Source organism: Scylla paramamosain, chromosome 4, assembly GCF_035594125.1.
Source record: "Scylla paramamosain isolate STU-SP2022 chromosome 4, ASM3559412v1, whole genome shotgun sequence".
NCBI classification, from domain to species: Eukaryota; Metazoa; Arthropoda; class Malacostraca; order Decapoda; family Portunidae; genus Scylla; species Scylla paramamosain.
In genome coordinates, this window is record NC_087154.1 from 15,109,983 (window position 1) to 15,128,314 (window position 18,332).

An 18,332-nucleotide genomic window follows, 5' to 3' on the forward strand; every position below is an offset into this window, starting at 1 on the left:
GCAGCCACAATGTTCTTATTATAATATTTTGCAAAGGTAGATTCCCTAGACCAGCCCGCCTTAGCCATAATGCATGCGACAGGGACAGCCGCCACTCCAGCTTTTGAAGCTGCTGCTGGCCGCACACTACCAGCGGAAAACTTTGAGATGTCTATGCCGGACATGCGGAGAATGGTCCTGACCCAACGGGCAATAGTGTCTTTGGAAACTGATTTGTGGGGTTTTATGAAGCTAATGAGGAGCCTGGCATCAGTGTGCATCTCATCCTGTCTAAGCTCTTTAATCACATCAATGTACCTCAGGAGAGTGCTACAGACACATAATCGTGGATCCTTAGGGTAACGATGGAATGTGACCCTGTTGATGTTAAAATTTGGTCTGGATTGTTTAAGAGTGCCCCCCAACTGTACTGAAATGGAGTGTTCATTAATGAGCATGTCTCTGATTAACAGTAGTTGTAAAGTTTGAATTCTGGCAGCTTGAGTTAAGGCCATCATCATAACCAATTTTAGCGTTAATTCCTTAAGGGTTAATGCATGTAAGGGGAACATGGACCTTAGTTTCTCTAAGACAGGTTGGACGTCCCAAGTGTCAGTGTACCTGGGCTGAGGAGTTCTAAGATTGAAAACCCCTCTCATGAATCGGATGACCAAAGGGTGATTTCCTGCCCTGCATCCGTCCACCACAATGCCGAGAGAAGACAGGGCACCCCTCGCAGTGTTCACACACTCATAACCCACACCCCTGTCAAAGGTTTCCGTCAAAAAATTTACAATGTGACCTACAGTTGGAGAAGTGGGATCGACATTCCGTCAACCACAAAACAACGACCACCTCTGGACGTGTGGGCGGTATTGCCTCTCAGTACCTGGTTTCCAGGAGGCAAGTATGATGTCCGCAGCCGCCGGCGAAACTCCTCGTTTCTGCAAGTTTTCCCTGACAGAAGGCATGCCATGAGCCTCGTGTGGGACATGATGGGGTGTGGATCTGTTGTGGACGGGTGTGTTAGAACATTCCTCCTGTTCGTTATCAAACGTGGGAAGTCTATTAGCAACTGGAGCAGCATGCCCATCCAAAACTGGGACGGCCACAGAGGAACCACCATCCAGCCTCGTGCTTGCTCCGCACGTAACTTCTGAAGGCACCTAGCAATTAATGAGAATGGGGGGAAAATGTAAGACAAATCAAAGTTTGACCAGTCCAAGGAAAAAGCATCAAAATATTTAGCCTCCGGATCTGGCAACCACGAACAGAATGTATTAACCTGTTTGTTAAGCCTTGAGGCAAATAAATCAATGGACGGTGTCCCAAAAAACATTACACAAGGTAGTAAAAATGTGTGAGTCGAGTTTCCACTCATGTCTGTCATTAATCTTGCGAGAGGCTACATCAGCCAAGGTGTTGTCCTTCCCCGGTATGTGCGAGCATGTAACCCATGAGTCATGTTCCAGACACCAATCCCAAATCTGGGTAGCAACATCATTACAGGACTTGGACTTTGTGCCTCCCATTTCATTGACATAGTTTATGGCAGTGGTATTATCACAAAAAACTCTAACATGTCTACCTTCCAGCTCATGTCCGAATGCTTGCAAAGAGAATAGAATGGCTTTCATCTCCAGGATGTTAATGTGAAGCTCCTTTTCATCCAGGGACCAAGTACCACTTGTAATCTGACACCCCAAATGACCCCCCCAACCAAGGCTGGAGGCATCAGTAAATAAATCGATGTCAGTACCTGGCCTAAAAATGTGTCTGTGGTGTCTGTCCACATTGTCTAACCACCAGGAAAGGTCTAGTTTCATGTCTGCAGTAATATTTAAAGGCCTGTCAAAATTACCATACTCCTGTTTCAAAGCGGCAATTTTTCCCCCCTCCAACTTCCTGTAGTGAAGTTTGCCTAACTCCACTGCTGGCATCGCAGCCACCATGAGGCCGATCACCCTGGCCACCTCTCGAATGGGGGCAACATCTTTACACAAAAGTTCTGCACATCCTTGGCGAATTTTGATTAGTCTACGCTCAGGTAAAGAGGCAGTCATGAACTTGGTGTTAATAACATTGCCTAGGTATTCAATACATTGTGTGGGGGTGAGAACAGACTTCTCCATATTGATACAAAAGCCTAACCTCTGCAACAGAGAAATGGTGGCCTGAATCGCCTGAAGACATCCTGAGTAAGAGTTACTGCAAATTAATGTGTCATCTATAAAGCTGGTGATAGTGTATCCTTCCTGCCTTAGAGTAGCAAATACTGGCTTCATCAGTTTGGTGAAAAGCCGAGGTCCCTCAGAAATGCCATTAGGGAGGCAGGTGAATTGATAGATAACACCTTGCCATGTAAAACATAAAAATCGTTGTTGCTCATCTGCAACCCTAACAGAATAATAAGCATGCCTGAGATCGACAGAAGCCAAAAAATCACCCTGGTTGATGAGCCTGATGGCCTGTTCAAAATTTTCCATTTTAAAATGTTTATATGGTATGTATTTGTTTAACCTCTCCAAGTTAAGAACCAGGTGAAATTCCCCGTTTTTCTTTTCTCGCAAAAAAATAGGAGAGATAACCTGCTGAGTTTGTTTGTGTGTGACTTTAATGACTTTAAGCTGTAAAAGTTTTTTGATCTCTCCAGAAATTATCCCCTGTTGCATAGTGTTGAACCTGTATTCCAAATCATTAGAAAATAAAGGATGAACACTATCGACATCAATATCAAGGTGGCAATGCTGAACAATATCCAAAATGACAGGGTCACTGGTAATTTTACGCCACTCATGCAGGAAAGAGTGTAGTCTGCCAGCTTCAAAACATGCACTTGCCTGTAAGTTTACTGGGGCTGTCTGCTGCGGCCGCCCCGTCCCTTGGAGTTTTTTGGCTCCACATCCTGACGAGTGGAAGGCAGTCGTGGGGCAGCCCTGGAGCCATACCCCTGTTGCCCGTAGGGTTGGAACCTGGCGTAGTATCCCCTACTAGCAGGCTTGTTCCAATATCCACCAGGGCGTTTACCTGCGAACTTGCTAGTAAAGGCAGGCTTTTTCTGCGTGAACTTACTCCGCAGTTTCTCCGCTTCCTCAATTTGTCTGGCAGACTGGGACACATCGTCACCGAACAGAAAGCGAGTAATTGGCTCCTTATCTGAACAAAAATGAGCATATTTATAGTTTATCTCGCGTTTCATGACAAAACGCCTGGCCAAATTGTTCCTGTGATTGGCATTGCCTAGCAATGCCAATGCACCATTTAGCATGCTCACCTCATGTGCCAACTTGGGGTTACCTTCCTGTTCAGCCAAATCATCCAGTGCCACTAAGGATTTGGTGATAATGGTTGAAGCCCGCAGGATGTCCTTATTTACCTCCTTCAAGCGGAAGTCTGTCTTCCTGGCATCCAGCTTCAGGGCCTCCAACACCTGTGGGTTGCATTCCACTGGCGCAAGAGCATGGCAGTTATTAGGCCTCTTGACAACATCGTCCTCACACATGGCCTTGTAGTCCTCCTCTCTCATACCATTATCAAAGAGAAAGTTTACCATCTCTGCCACTCTATTGTCAATGTCAGCAACCACCGTGTCAGAAGGACCAAAGGCCTTAGTGCCCTGAATTAAGGTGCTGTCAGCAGGGGCGGCAGGCATCGACACTGCCTCATCCTCACTCATCCTGGCCGAGAAACCAGAAAAAGTGGCAGAACAAGGAGGCGACAAACCCCAGCCCCGCAGAGTACTGTCCTCCACAGTCACCTGCGCCGACCCAGTAGGGGGTGGTAGTTGCCGTCTGTCTGCCTTCAAGGCCTCCACTTCACCCCGCAAATCAGCCAAGGCGTCCAACACAACTGACCAAGGGGGAGGAGCAGGAGAAGTGCCGCGGGAACCACGTGCGTCAGCACTGTTACGTAATCTCACGCAACCATGCCTCCCACTCAAGTGACGAGATGAATGATCCCTGTGCCTGTCGTCGTCATCTTGAGGGCGAACAGTGGACCCAGGTGGGGCAGGAGGGGAAGGGGATCGAGAGGCAGAGGACGCTTCACCAGACTCTGACATGGCTGCCGCACTGCGATAAGGAGAACAAAGCCATAAGCTTCCCACACAGTTCCATCGTCAGTGGAGACCGATATACCAATAATACAACTCGCCCCAAAAACGGGTAACGAAGTTGAAGGCACTGTACCTGCGTAACAAGTATCGTGGCCTTATCTGAAAGAAAACAGCAAAAACTTGGGAGTCCGTATGACCCAGAATGACCGTGTCTGCCCGACGCGGCGATCAGCAAACAACTGCCGGCAGCGCGTGACGCACTCTCTCTCATGGGAAATGTCCGCCCAGCGGATAGGTGATTTTGCCGAAGTAAAATTGGATAAAAACTGTTATGGAGACAGGACAGTACGAGCTTAGCTCCTCTCCTGTATGTCACAAATAGGTAAATACAACTAAGTAAATACACACACACACTATTGTAAAAAAAAAGATAGGGATGTCAATATTTATTTTTGGACTTGGGTACACCACATTGTACTCATACTTAGACTCAAGTTCACATATAAAATGGGGTACCTGTACTTGTATTTAGGCTTGTGATATTGTAATGTAATCATAGTTGTAGTTAAGTACAAAATAATGTAGTTGAACCAAAGCCTGACACACACACACACACACACACACACACACACACACACACACACACACACACACACACACACACACACACACACTCCTATATTTCTCTCATGATATACCTTTTGCAGCAGGTTACTGTCACTGCCAGTACCACCACCACCTCCACCATCACCACCAATAGTAACAACAACAACAACAGCAACAATAACAACAATAATCTTCTTGATGACATTTTTGGGAGTGCCACGAGCAACGGCACAACCAGTCCAACTAAACCTCCAAGTGCTGCTGAGGATGATTTTGATCCACGTGCTGGAGAAGACTCCAAGACTGAATCCAAGAATGAGTTTGGAAACTTTGCAGCAGCCTTTGACAATGAGGCTCCAAAGTCCACACTGTGAGGAACTTCTTTGACTTAGTGCTTGTTATTATTTATGTGAAAATAATGCATGTAAGAGTTTTGCTTTGCATAATATATTATATAAGGTTCACAGTTTTTTTTATAAACTTTAAAAATGTTTTTCAGGGAGGGTGACTTTGCAGACTTTTCCTCATTTTCTCAAGACTCTGTTGGTCCCAGTGGTGAGTAGACTGCTTTACTTTCTTGAGTGTTGCTGTATTGCCTCTAGTTTTGGATGTAGTTGTGTTGTGCAAATCTGTATGTAAACAGAGTAAATATTTTTGTAGCTCTTTTTATTTAATTGATTTATTTTTGTTCTTGAGTTTTGTATAAAGGTACTTTTTAGTTTTTCCTTTTGATTTAGAAGTATGACTCGTAGAAATATTCTATAATTGCTTCTTTATAATTAACTAAAGTATGTGTTGTGTTTACCTTAGGTGGCTCCTCAAATGCTTCACTCTTGATGGGAATGATGCCAAGCCCTGCTGCCCCTGCTAGCACCACCACTTCTGTTGTTAATGCACCAAGTGCCCCTGCTAATAGTAATACTATTGACCTCCTACAAGGCTTATTAGGACCCAGTCACCCTTCTACCCCAACCCCTTCAAGCACACCTATGATGTCCCCCCTTGGTGCTAGTGCTGACTTGGGGGGGTTCAATTCCAGTCTGTCTGGAATGACTATCTCACCATCAACCTGTGCCCCCCTCCAGTCCATGGCTACCACACCAAGTAAGTTGATATGGTACTATTATATTATACTTTTAAAAGGTGTGGAACATTATCATAAGCAGTAAAAGCCCAGTTAACTGCCATCTTGACATTCAAAACTGGCAACCAGGAATAATGAAACCCTTCAAAAGCAATGAAATGGTGGGTGCAGTGCTCAACAGTCTATGAACCCTAGACTTTGTTTGAAAGTAGCTTATACAATTGAAATCTGGATGAAGAACAAAGTTTAAAGAGTGGAAATTAATTAGTTGAGAGTTGCTTTTGGTATGAGCATAATTGAAAGTGTATATAAAAAGTTTGACCTGTCAAGAAGTAAATCATTCAATGGTGAAGGTGATGAAATAAGAAATAATGCACCCTGAGAGAATAGGTGAGAGTGAGGTAAGTAGGATATGAAGTGTGAGAAGATGGCTGAGCCCTGTTTCAATGGAGGGATTGTGGGAAAGGATTGTGAGAGAGAGAGAGAGAGAGAGAGAGAGAGAGAGAGAGAGAGAAAGAGAGAGAGATAATGTAAGAGGACTAGAATGTGTTGTAGGCTCCCTTTTGAGAGAGTTTCCAGAAACTGTGTTAGATAGATTAAATTGGATGTTCCCAGTGGTACTATAATATAAGCCATTAACTATAATACCTGGGTTAACATGAAGTTAGGTGCTTGTTGATGTTGATGTCATCTCCTTCAAAGAGGGATAGCCAAGACAAGGTTTACAAGGTGGTATAAAAAATTTCCAAAACCAGACCTCTATACAAGAAAGTACTTACTTGATTTATGTTTGAGTATCAACCCTTTCAAAATGGTTCCCACAAGTTGTAATTCAGTTCTTCCAACACCATTGTCACTGCTGAAATGCATTCTGAAAGTCTGTTTTCATAACTTATCATGCATCTTTTGTGACTTTCATTGAATCTTTTCCATGGTGTAAAAAAAAAAAAAACTCCCTGCAGTTGCAGCTTCATCTCCAGGAAGAGGAAGAAGTTCCAAGGGACCAAATTTTATGAGTAGAGTGGGTGTGGAAGGGTGTTAAGAAACAGGTGCTATGAGAGCTTGGTGAAAGGCTGTATAACTGTTGTCATGGAGTATCCCTTTTCTCTTACACCACATTTCAGACTATTTCACTGAATGTCCTCCCTCTGATGTCTCAAAACATTGCAGTAGAACTGGCTGTTGATTGTCTGGCTTTCAAGAAGAAATTAATGGTGAACAGTCATGTGAATGTTAAGAAAATTGATGAACTCTCTCTTGATCATGTTGCAATCCTACCTTGCCATCTTTGGTTTCAAAGATGCACAGCTCTTCCACAGCAAAGGATGTTGCTTGGTTTAGGGTTGTATTTGTAGACCCAGTGCTTTTGTTCACTGTGGAGAGATTGGATGGAATCACAGAACATGGTGACACACATAAAAAGACCAAGACTTCTAGAAAGCATTTTAACAATGGCAGTAATGTTGGGAGTGCTTATTCTTCTGGTCAAGGAAACTTTTTTTGTAGATGATGGTGCCCAAACTTAAATCAAGTAAGTACTTTCTTGTATATACATTGATACCTTGATTTATGAGTGCCCCAACATAAAAATGTTTTGAGATATGAGCTGTTGCTTGGACGATTTTTTGCTTTGAGTTGTGAGCCAAAATCTGAGATACGAGTGAGTTTCAGATACGCTGCCACTAGTTCACACATGGCACAGTGAGCACCACAATAATTGCCCAGCATTCCTTGTCTCATTCGTTCACTTTATGTTTGTATACAACATTTGTTATTTTTAAATATGTTTTTCTTACAGTAAACACTCAAAATAATCAGCATATGGGGAGAGAGAGAGAGAGAGAGAGAGAGAGAGAGAGAGAGAGAGAGAGAGAGAGAGAGAGAGAGAGAGAGAGAGAGAGAGAGATATGAATTATACCTGTGTGACAGCCAATGATAATGGCCTCTCTCTCTCTCTCTCTCTCTCTCTCTCTCTCTCTCTCTCTCTCTCTCTCTCTCTCTCTCTCTCTCTCTCTCTCTCTCTCTCTCTCTCTAAGTTAACACACACACACACACACACACACACACACACACACACACACACACACACACACACACACACACACACAAAGAGAGAGAGAGAGAGTTGTGCTTGCATCATCGGCCATTGTCAAGGTCACTCACTGGCTGTCACACAGCAACAATTCATGCCTGAAATATGCAGTTGACTGTGTGTCAGCTAACTCTCCTGCATTTTAAGACCTAGGATATTCATAAGATAAAGCAAGCATTCGATAATTTTGAAATGCCGTAATTTTTGAATTTTTGTAAAATAAAATGAGTGTTGATAGCCTTGAAGGGTCATTATACCTGAAATTCAGTTAATAGGTTCCTTATATCAATAGTTTACTGCATTCAAAACATGTAGCAAAAAAATTGGAATGGTTTTTTGGTGGCTGGAATGGATTAATGACATTTTAGTTAATTTCTGTGGGGAAAATTGATTTGACACATGAGCAAATTGTCTTACCAGCTCTGTCATGGAATGAATTAAGCTCATAAGTCAAGGTACCACTGTAGATCAAATTTTGGGAATGATACCATAGGGCTTTAGAAGAAATAAATATTCTCCTTTCCATCTGCACTGTTTCATGATAGGAGTAGACATATCAATGAGAGAAAATGCTACTTTGAGAATACAAAGGCAAGTGTTTTATTTTGTGTGCCAAGGGACTGCTTGTATACATGACCACTCAAGTTAACTTGTTAGTTTGTAAAAAATCACTCTATAGGGGAGGAGGGGGGATAGGATTGACACCACATCCTTATGCCTCAAAATGACATAACACTATTTGACAAAATTTAGATATGGGCTTTGGTAGTATATCTGTTTTTGTCAGGTAGATGGGCTTTTACTACAAATAAAATTTATCAAAGAAGTAATATGAAAGACTAAGATTTTCTACAAAAAAAAAAAAAAAGAATCAGTTAATACTAAAATCCAAGCCCCTGAAACCCGATACACAAACTTAATGTGATTTTTTGGAGCATATCTTGCAATCCTGCCCCACCATGGGGCTACAGTGGGCTGTCATTTTTTTTTCTAGAATCTAAATACATACCTCCACTGTTCAGATGTACTAGGTGTGAGCACTGCTTTGAGTAAGGCACCCGAATACATGGGAATTTTATGACCTTATCACATAACAAATAAAAACATAAAAAAATAATGGTAAACTTTTACATTATGACCTTTGAGATCAAAGGTTGAGTACCAAGAAATGCAATTTTTCAGTTATTAATTTTTTTTTTGCACTGCATCTATTGTATGTTTTGATCTTATTGCCTAACAAATAAAACCACAAAAAATAATGGCAAACTTTTACATTATGACCTTTGAGATCAAAGGTTGAGTATTAAGAAATGCAATTTTTCAGTTATTATTATTATTATTATTATTATTATTATTATTATTATTATTATTATTATTATTATTATTTTTATTTTTATTTATTTATTTTTTTTGCACTGCATCTATTGTATGTTTTGTTTTATTTTATTTTGAGGCTTTAGCATTTTGATATGCACAAGAAAGTAAGTATACTGCATTAAGCAAACACCATTTAAAGGGGCTATAAATTTAGGTCAGTATATTATTTAAATATTGTTTACTAACTCAAAGTTTTTCTAAATACTTTTCTGCCTCAGATTTTATTTATTACTTTTGGTTAGTACTGGACATAACTCCTTAATCCTTAGTCATTGGTGTCAGTTGCTGAGTAGTACCTATAAAAAGATTAGTCTATATACAGTTACTGCTGACCAAAGCACTGCTGGATAAGTAAAGTTGCATGGCACTGTGTAAGATTTCATTATTGTGTGTACATTCTGCAGCAATATAGAGTTGTTTGGCATACACTTACTGTACACCTAAATTTTATTAATATTTTTACAAGGTCAATTAAGTTATGTTACCACTGGCAGTGTTTCACTCAATGATCTTTCATCATAGCCAATATCATCCATGAATTAGTTATCTAAAACTTGATCTAGAATATGTTGTATTTATTTATCAGCAGTGATATTCATTGTTGTATGGAACAGGATTGTCTGCAGAGTCCACATATGAAAGGATATTTAGATATTGAAATTTAAAATACAGAATAGAGTATTCAATCCCCTCAGAACACACAGAGTTGACTGAGACCTAAGTGTTATGTTATATGAGCCATGAGCACTCTAAAGGATTCATTTATCATTTTTAAGCTGCAGAGGAATAGTGTCCAAATTGGGGCATGCTGCCATGGTTCCAGGAGGTATATGGCATTCCCAAGCTGAGTTGAATAAGCCTGTGGTAATTTATGCATATCAAGCTCATCATTTTTGTCATTTATCTATTTTTATCAGAACATATAATTATGAACAATTCTATGAATCTATTGATTTATTAGTAATTATAGATAACTTGCCTGTGTGTGAACATGTGTTGCCTTGTCTTTGGGTACTACAAACCCATTGCTGACCCTCTTTGTGTCCATTTTGCTCATTTCCTTTCATGTCTCAGTAACACGAAGTATAATCTAAAAGACAATCTTTTTATTATAAATACTGCACTAAACATTACGAACATCTGCTGATTCTTATCACCAAAATTCTATTCTTGATTAAAAAGAAAAGGAGACTGTACCTGGGGAGGGGATCATAAATGTTCCCAGGCCAGGTTGCCCTTCAGTTATAGAACTGAGGATTCTTGATGCTTTATCCATCTTCCCCTATATTTATTTCTGCAGCAATCATGATCATCTATTTCTCACTAAATTCAGGTTTCTAAAGCCATTGACAGCAAATCTTTTCTTTTCCTTCATACTTTATTCTCAATAATTTCATTCCAAAGATGGCTCTTGTATCTGTGCATGCAACAGTATAACTTGCTTTCGTGCACTCACTCATGAGTCTTCAGAATTTTTCACCAACTGTCTATGACTTCATTGTCTCTCCCTCACTAAATTCATGTGTGCTGTGTATCTCTCACCTAATTCCTGCGACTATGTAACTTTGAAAAGTTAGAGCACATTCTTAAAAGTTCCCCTTAGCAGAGATCTTCATACTTGGATATTCAGTCTCCTTTCACTTACCAACTTGGTGAGAGATTACTCCCAGTGAGGTCTAATGCACTGTTCAGGGGGTGCTGTGAACTTATCATTAAACCCAGCTGTGACCTCACTGAACGTTTCCCTTTGTGTCTCACAACACAAGGGGGCAGTCACAGCCTGCCCTCTAAAGACAACTCTCTTCCTCCACACAAAAGTACAAGCACCTAATAACACACACCCTTCACTCAAAAATTTTAAAATCATCATGGCGACTCCTACACCAGCCTCGGAGTCCCCATCTGGGGAGGGGACCATAAATGTCCCCAGGTCAGACTGCCCTTCTGTCGACGACCCTAAGTGTCTTGACACCCCCCTCAACTTTTTCTTCATTAACTTCTTCAACATTCGCAGTCTAAGATCTAATTTTCAATCTGTAGAACACCACCTCTCCTCTTCTAAACCTCATCTTCTTTTCCTCACTGAAACTCAGGTGTCTGAGGCAACTGACAGTAGCCCCTTTTCTGTTCCCTCCTACTTTCTCTATCCTCATTTTCGATCCAAAGCTGGATGCTGCGTTTATGTGCGCAATGACTTAACCTGCTCTCGTGCCCACACTCTTGAATCTTCCAAGTTTTCCACAATCTGGCTACGACTACAGAGTCACTGTCATATTAAATTTATCTGTGCTGTATACCTCTCACCTAACTCCTCTGACTATAAGAAATTCTCTGACTACTTAACTTCCAAAGTGGAGCACATTCTGACCCTCTTCCCTTTTGCAGAGATCTCCATTCTTGGAGACTTCAATGTTCACCACCAGCTTTGGCTTTCCTCTCCCTTCACTGACCATCCTGGTGAACTAGCCTACAACTTTGCTATCCTCCATGACCTAGAGCAATTGGTGCAACACCCTACTCGTATTCCTGACTGTCTTGGAGATACGCCCAACATTCTTGACCATTTCCTGACCTCTAATCTTTCTGCTTATGCTGTCACCCTTTCTTCTCCGCTGGGCTCCTCCGATCGCAGTCTCATATCTTTATCTTGTCCTATCACTCCAATCCTTCCTCAGGATCCCCCTAAGTGAAGGTCCCCGTGGCATTTTGCCTCTGCTACTTGGGGGACCTGAGGAGGTATTTTGCTGGTTTTCCTTGGAATGACTACTGCTTCCATGTCAGAGACCTGTCTTTGTGTGCTGAGCGCATAACATAGGTGATAGTGTCTGGTATGGAGGCGTACATTCCTCACTCTTTTTCTCGTCCTAAACCTTCTGAACCTTGGTTTAACACAGCTTGTTCTCGTGCTATACATGATAGAGAGGTGGCCCACAAAAGGTACTTAAGCCTTCCATCACCAGAATCCTATGCACTTCATACTTCTGCCCGGAACCATGCCAAGTCTGTTCTCCAACTAGCCAAAAACTCCTTCATTAACAGAAAATGTCAAAACCTTTCAACTTCTGGCATCTAGCCAAAAATATCTCCAATAACTTTGCTTCTTCTTTCCCTCCTCTATTTCAACCAGATGGCACCACTGCTATCACATCTATTTCTAAAGCTGAACTCTTTGCTCAAACCTTTGCAAAAAACTCTACCTTGGATGATTCTGGGCTTGTTCCTCCCTCTCCTCCACCCTCTGACTATTTCATGCCACCTATTAAAATTCTTCGCAATGATGTTTTCCATGCGTTCCCTAATCCCTCGGAAGGCTTATGGACCTGATGAGGTCTCTCCTATTGTTCTCCGAAACTGTGGCTCCGTGCTTGCTCCTTGCCTAGTCAAACTCTTTCAGGTCTGTCTGTCAACATCTACCTTTTCTTCTTGCTGGAAGTTTGCCTACATTTAACCTGTTCCTAAAAAGGGTGACCATTCTAATCCCTCAAACTACCGTCCCATTGCTTTAATTTCCTGCCTATCTAAAGTTTTTGAATCTATCCTCAACAGTAAGATTCTTAAACATCTATCACTTCACAACCTTCTATCTAATCGCCAGTATAGGTTTCGTCAAGGCCGCTCTACTGGTGATCTTCTGGCTTTCTTTACTGAGTCTTGGTCATCCTCTTTTAGAGATTTTGGTGAAACTTTTGCTGTTGCCTTTGGACATATCAAAAGCTTTTGATAGAGTCTGGCACAAAGCTTTGATTTCCAAACTACCCTCCTACGGCTTCTATCCTTCTCTGTAACTTCATCTCAAGTTTCCTTTCTGACCATTCTATTGCTGCTGTGGTAGACGGTCACTGTTCTTCTCCAAAATCTATTAACGGTGGTGTTCCTGAGGATTCTGTCCTGTCACCCACTCTCTTCTTATTATTCATTAATGATCTTCTAAACCAAACTTCTTGTCCTATCCACTCCTACGCTGATGATACCACCCTGCACTTTTCCACATCTTTTCATAGATGTCCAACCCTTCAGGAGGTAAACATTTCATGCAGGGAAGCCACAAAACACCTGACTTCTGTTCTTTCTAAAATTTCTGATTGGGGCAGAGCAAACTTGGTATTGTTCAATGCCTCAAAAACTCAATTCCTCCATCTATCAACTCGACACAACCTTCCAGACAACTATCCCCTCTTCTTCAATGACACTCAACTGTCCCCCTCTTCTACACTGAACATCCTTGGTCTGTCCTTTACTTATAATCTGAACTGGAAACTTCACATCTCATCTCTAGCTAAAACAGCTTCTATGAAGTTAGGTGTTCTGAGACGTCTCTGCCATTTTTTCTCACCCCCCCAGCTGCTAACTATGTAAAAGGGCCTTATCCGTCCATGTATGGAGTATGCTTCACATGTCTGGGGGGGTTCCACTCATACTGCTCTTCTAGACAGGGTGGAATCAAAAGCTTTTCGACTCATCAACTCCTCTCCTCTAACTGACTGTCTTCAGCCTCTCTCTCACCGCCGTAATGTTGCATATCTAGCTGTCTTCTACTGCTATTTTCATGCTAACTGCTCTTCTGATCTTGCTAACTGCATGCCTCCCCTCCTTCCGCGGCCTCGCTGCACAAGACTTTCTTCTTTCTCTCACCCCTATTCTGTCCACCTCTCTAACGCAAGAGTTAACCAGTATTCTCAATCATTCATCCTTTTCTCTGGTAAACTCTGGAACTCCCTGCTTGCTTCTGTATTTCCACCTTCCTATGACTTGAATTCCTTCAAGAAGGAGGTTTCAAGACACTTATCCATCAATTTTTGACCACTGCTTTGACCCTCTTATGGGACTGGCATTTCAGTGAGCATTTTTTTATTAGGTTTTTGTTACACTTGGCCAGTGTCCTTCCTACATAAAAAGAAAAAAAAAATTCTTAGGATCAGCAACCAAGATAGAACAAGAAGTAATGGGTTCAAGCTTGAAAAATTTAGGCCTAACAAAGAGATAGGAAAAACTTGGTTCTCAAATAGAGTGGTAGATGAGTGGAACAGACTCAGTAATCATGTTGTTAGTGCCAAGACATTAGGGAGCTTTAAGAGAAGATTAGACAGGTTTATGGATGGCGATTTCTTATGTTCTAAAGTTCTTATATATATATATATATATATATATATATATATATATATATATATATATATATATATATATATATATATATATATATATATATAATATATATAATATAGTAAAATCCCTCTTATCCAGCATCAATGGGACCGCTGACGTGCCGGATACTTGAATATTGCCGGATACTTGAATAGAAGTGAAATTATGTCCACAATCACCACCCTACACTCACACATCTTACCATAACAAAGATCAGCTGATCTTAATCAGCAGCTGATCTGATCAGCTGCTTAAGTGTAAGCCACAACACGCTTCCTCTTTTCTACAACTTTAGGCATGATGAAGGTGTCAGGCGATAAACAGTGCACATGCGGGACTGAGTCACTGAGTAAACACAGTGCAGTGGGCTATGGGTGGCGCGAAGCAGTGCGCTCTGGTGGCGAGGGGACCAAAGTATGCCTCGCGCGGGAATTTTAATCGATTTTATGAGTACACATTGATTTTTTATTGATTTTAAGGCTTGGGGAAAAATATGCCGGATACTTGAAGCTACCGGATACTCGAATGCCGGTTGAGAGGGATTTTACTGTGTATATATATATATATATATTATAATATATATATATATATATATATATATATATATATAATATATATATATATATATATATGTATATATATATATATATATATATATATATATTATATTTGTATATATATATATTATATTTGTATATATATATATATATAAATATATATATATATATATATATATATATATATATATATATATATATATATATATATATATATATATATATATATATAAGAACTTTAGAACATAAGAAATCGCCATCCATAAACCTGTCTAATCTTCTCTTAAAGCTCCCTAATGTCTTGGCACTAACAACATGATTACTGAGTCTGTTCCACTCATCTACCACTCTATTTGAGAACCAAGTTTTTCCTATCTCTTTGTTAGGCCTAAATTTTTATATATTATATATATATATATATATATATATATATATATATATATATATATATATATATATATATATATATATATATATATATATATATATATATATATATATATATATATATATTATATTATATTTGTATATATATATATTATATTTGTATATATATATATTATATTTGTATATATATATATTATATATATATATATATATATATATATATATATATATATATATATATATATATATATATATATATATATATATATATATATATATATATATATATATATATATATATATATATATATATATATATATATATATATATATATATATATATATATATATATATATATATATATATATATATATATATATATATATATATATATATATATATATATATATATATATATATATATATATATATATATATATATATATATATATATATATATATATATATATATATATATATATATATATATATATATATATATATATATATATATATATATATATATATATATATATATATATATATATATATATATATATATATATATATATAGTGAACCCCAATTTATCGCTGTTCAGTTGTCACCGGTTCACTTTTCGTGTTTTTTCATTGGAACCTAATTATTTTTACAATGCAGGAAATCTCATTTTATCGTGGAAAAATCAGCTATTATATTTGATAAAATACATGCTAAATCAAAGTGTGGATTGAGAAAATAACCAGATGAGGGATTAAGTGCAATTGTATATTTGGCAACACTGCCTGCTGATAAGGTGGCGGCCAGGTGGAGACAACAGCACGGTTCACACCAACCTGTCACCATCAACAGTCAGCTGTTGGCAGGTGGAGTGGGCACCAACTGTTGGTGGTTGGTTGGCTGTGCAAGCAGTAATTTTTGTTGCCACTCTTACATTGTTTGAGGGTTGGCGTACTTGTGTTGGTGGCAGTTTGGCGTGTTTGTGTGAGTGCTGTACATTGCTGTTACCATTGGCTGGTGGTTGGATTGGATGATTGTGCAGAAGCAAGTTTTTGTCACCAGTTGACATGTGTGGATTAGTTATGGTGGTGGTTTGGTTTGTTATGTAAGTGTTATACAAACATTATGGTTATCATTGGATCGGAGGTGGTGGTCGGTGTGTTGTGAACATGGTGCATGTTCCCAATTCGTTGAGTTGGTGGTTAATCACTATTACTGCCACAAGGAAGTGAGTGGTTTAATTAGCAGCCTTTTTTTTTTTTCTGAACCACAGTCAATATATCTTAGATTTTACTACTTCACGGGTGCCTTTGTAACATAACCCCGTGATGAATTGGAGGTTCACTGTACTGTATTTCCTGCCATATAAGATGCACCGGAGTATAAGATGCACCTTTAATTTGGCAAGGAATATTTAGAAAAAATAAAATAAGCCCCACTTTTTCCTGAACTTGATAGCCCACCCCTCGATCAAGCTTTGGTCCAAGTTGCAGCTCAGACCAACACAGAAGAGCAGAAAATATCATGCCAGTTTATCAGTGATCATAACTGTTGCTGAACAATTATGACTATGATACTAACTTGTGTTGCTTTCTGCCTTTCTCTGTGTTCAAGATGTTCCACTTTTGGCTGAATAGTTACGGTGCTCCTACTGCAAGCAGCTATTGACTTGTCATGGTAAACAAAACACTCCCTGTGCATTTTAATGTTTCTGATCTTGATCTTGATGCTACAGATGTATGGTTTAGCATTATTTTGGTTCATAATCATTATCTAGTAATTTTTTAGGACATTTGATTTGTAGTCATTATCCAATAATATATAAACATATATATTTCATTCTGGGGTCAAACAGTGGTATTTAGGTGTTACGCCCAGTTCCTACGAGACCATTTTTATGGATTCTGTCTCCATTCACCATCCAAAGATGACTTCACAAAAACGGAGTCCTTACTGCTGTCTCCTTATCCATGTTTGTCAATGTGGATTCTCAGAGCAGAGCCCTCCTCGACAAGGCATTTGTATACTTCTTGCCACCTTGCTCCTCACAGCTGAAGGAGAGGCCAGTGAGGTGGAGAAGAGTGTCATTTATTGCACAGTAAAGAAATACAAGTAACTACATGCTAGTGAATCCTACAAGGCAAGGTGGGGGCAGAAGTGTCTGCTGTATCAATGCACGGTGTGGTGGAGAAGGAGGCTATACTAGTATTTTCCAGTTGTCTGATTGTCAGTTATTAATTCACTGTCATTATCAAAGCTTCTAAGTGAGGCCTGTTGCTTTTCTGTAGTTTGTTGGGTTGAAACCTGTCCAATCCATCCATGTGCTTATGTTTGCATGCTTTGCAATGTTACTGCACCTCATGCTAGGATCAAGGTCATCTCTCTTTTTTCCATAAACAATGTAAAAATGTTTAATTTACAATATAGCATTATTGGATTATAAAGCTGTAAATCAATAATGTTTTGTCATGTACTTGAGTACCATACCCAGAACATTCAAAATACTAGTATGTGCAACACCATACCCATCTCTCTGTACAAAGTTAAACTCAGTTCATCCCTTTTGTTCATCCCTTCTGCTTGAACAGAAATGGAGGTGATGTCATTGTTGGATGGTGTATGGAAACGGAATCCGTAAAAACGGGCTAGTGTAAGCTGGGCCTTACTCTAGTACCAGTAACCATAGCCTGAAGGCCTACCCAAACCTGACCATCAGGATACAAGACACATGGTGATTTTTGGATTTTTTTTTTTAAGTTCATCTATATATATATATATATATATATATATATATATATATATATATATATATATATATATATATACACACACACACACACACACACACACACACACACACACACACACACACACACACACACACACACACACACACACACACCGTATTTGAAGGTGCATTAGACACAGTTTTTCTTGAAAAAAAAAAGTATCTAATAATTACTGTAATAATCTGTACTACAGCTGCATCTAATGCAGCTGTAGTACAGATGCCTAGGCCTGTAAGCCTAAGTCTATAGGTGTGGAGTTGAAATAG

The 18,332-nt window shown here is 39.3% G+C and overlaps 1 protein-coding gene across 4 annotated transcripts in view; it reads left to right on the forward strand.

Moving 5' to 3' along the window:
• The window catches only part of LOC135099776 (clathrin interactor 1-like), a 173,493-nt gene that overhangs the window by 96,527 nt on the left and 58,634 nt on the right, over positions 1–18,332 (forward strand). For 2 of the 4 annotated variants that reach the window (XM_064002298.1, XM_064002296.1), the window contains exons 7-9: positions 4,741–5,009; positions 5,139–5,194; positions 5,450–5,743. In XM_064002298.1, coding sequence (XP_063858368.1) covers positions 4,741–5,009; positions 5,139–5,194; positions 5,450–5,743 — 619 coding nt within the window. The remainder of the gene's footprint in view (positions 1–4,740; positions 5,010–5,138; positions 5,195–5,449; positions 5,744–18,332) is intronic. The other 2 variants (XM_064002297.1, XM_064002295.1) reach the window with 1 other exon arrangement.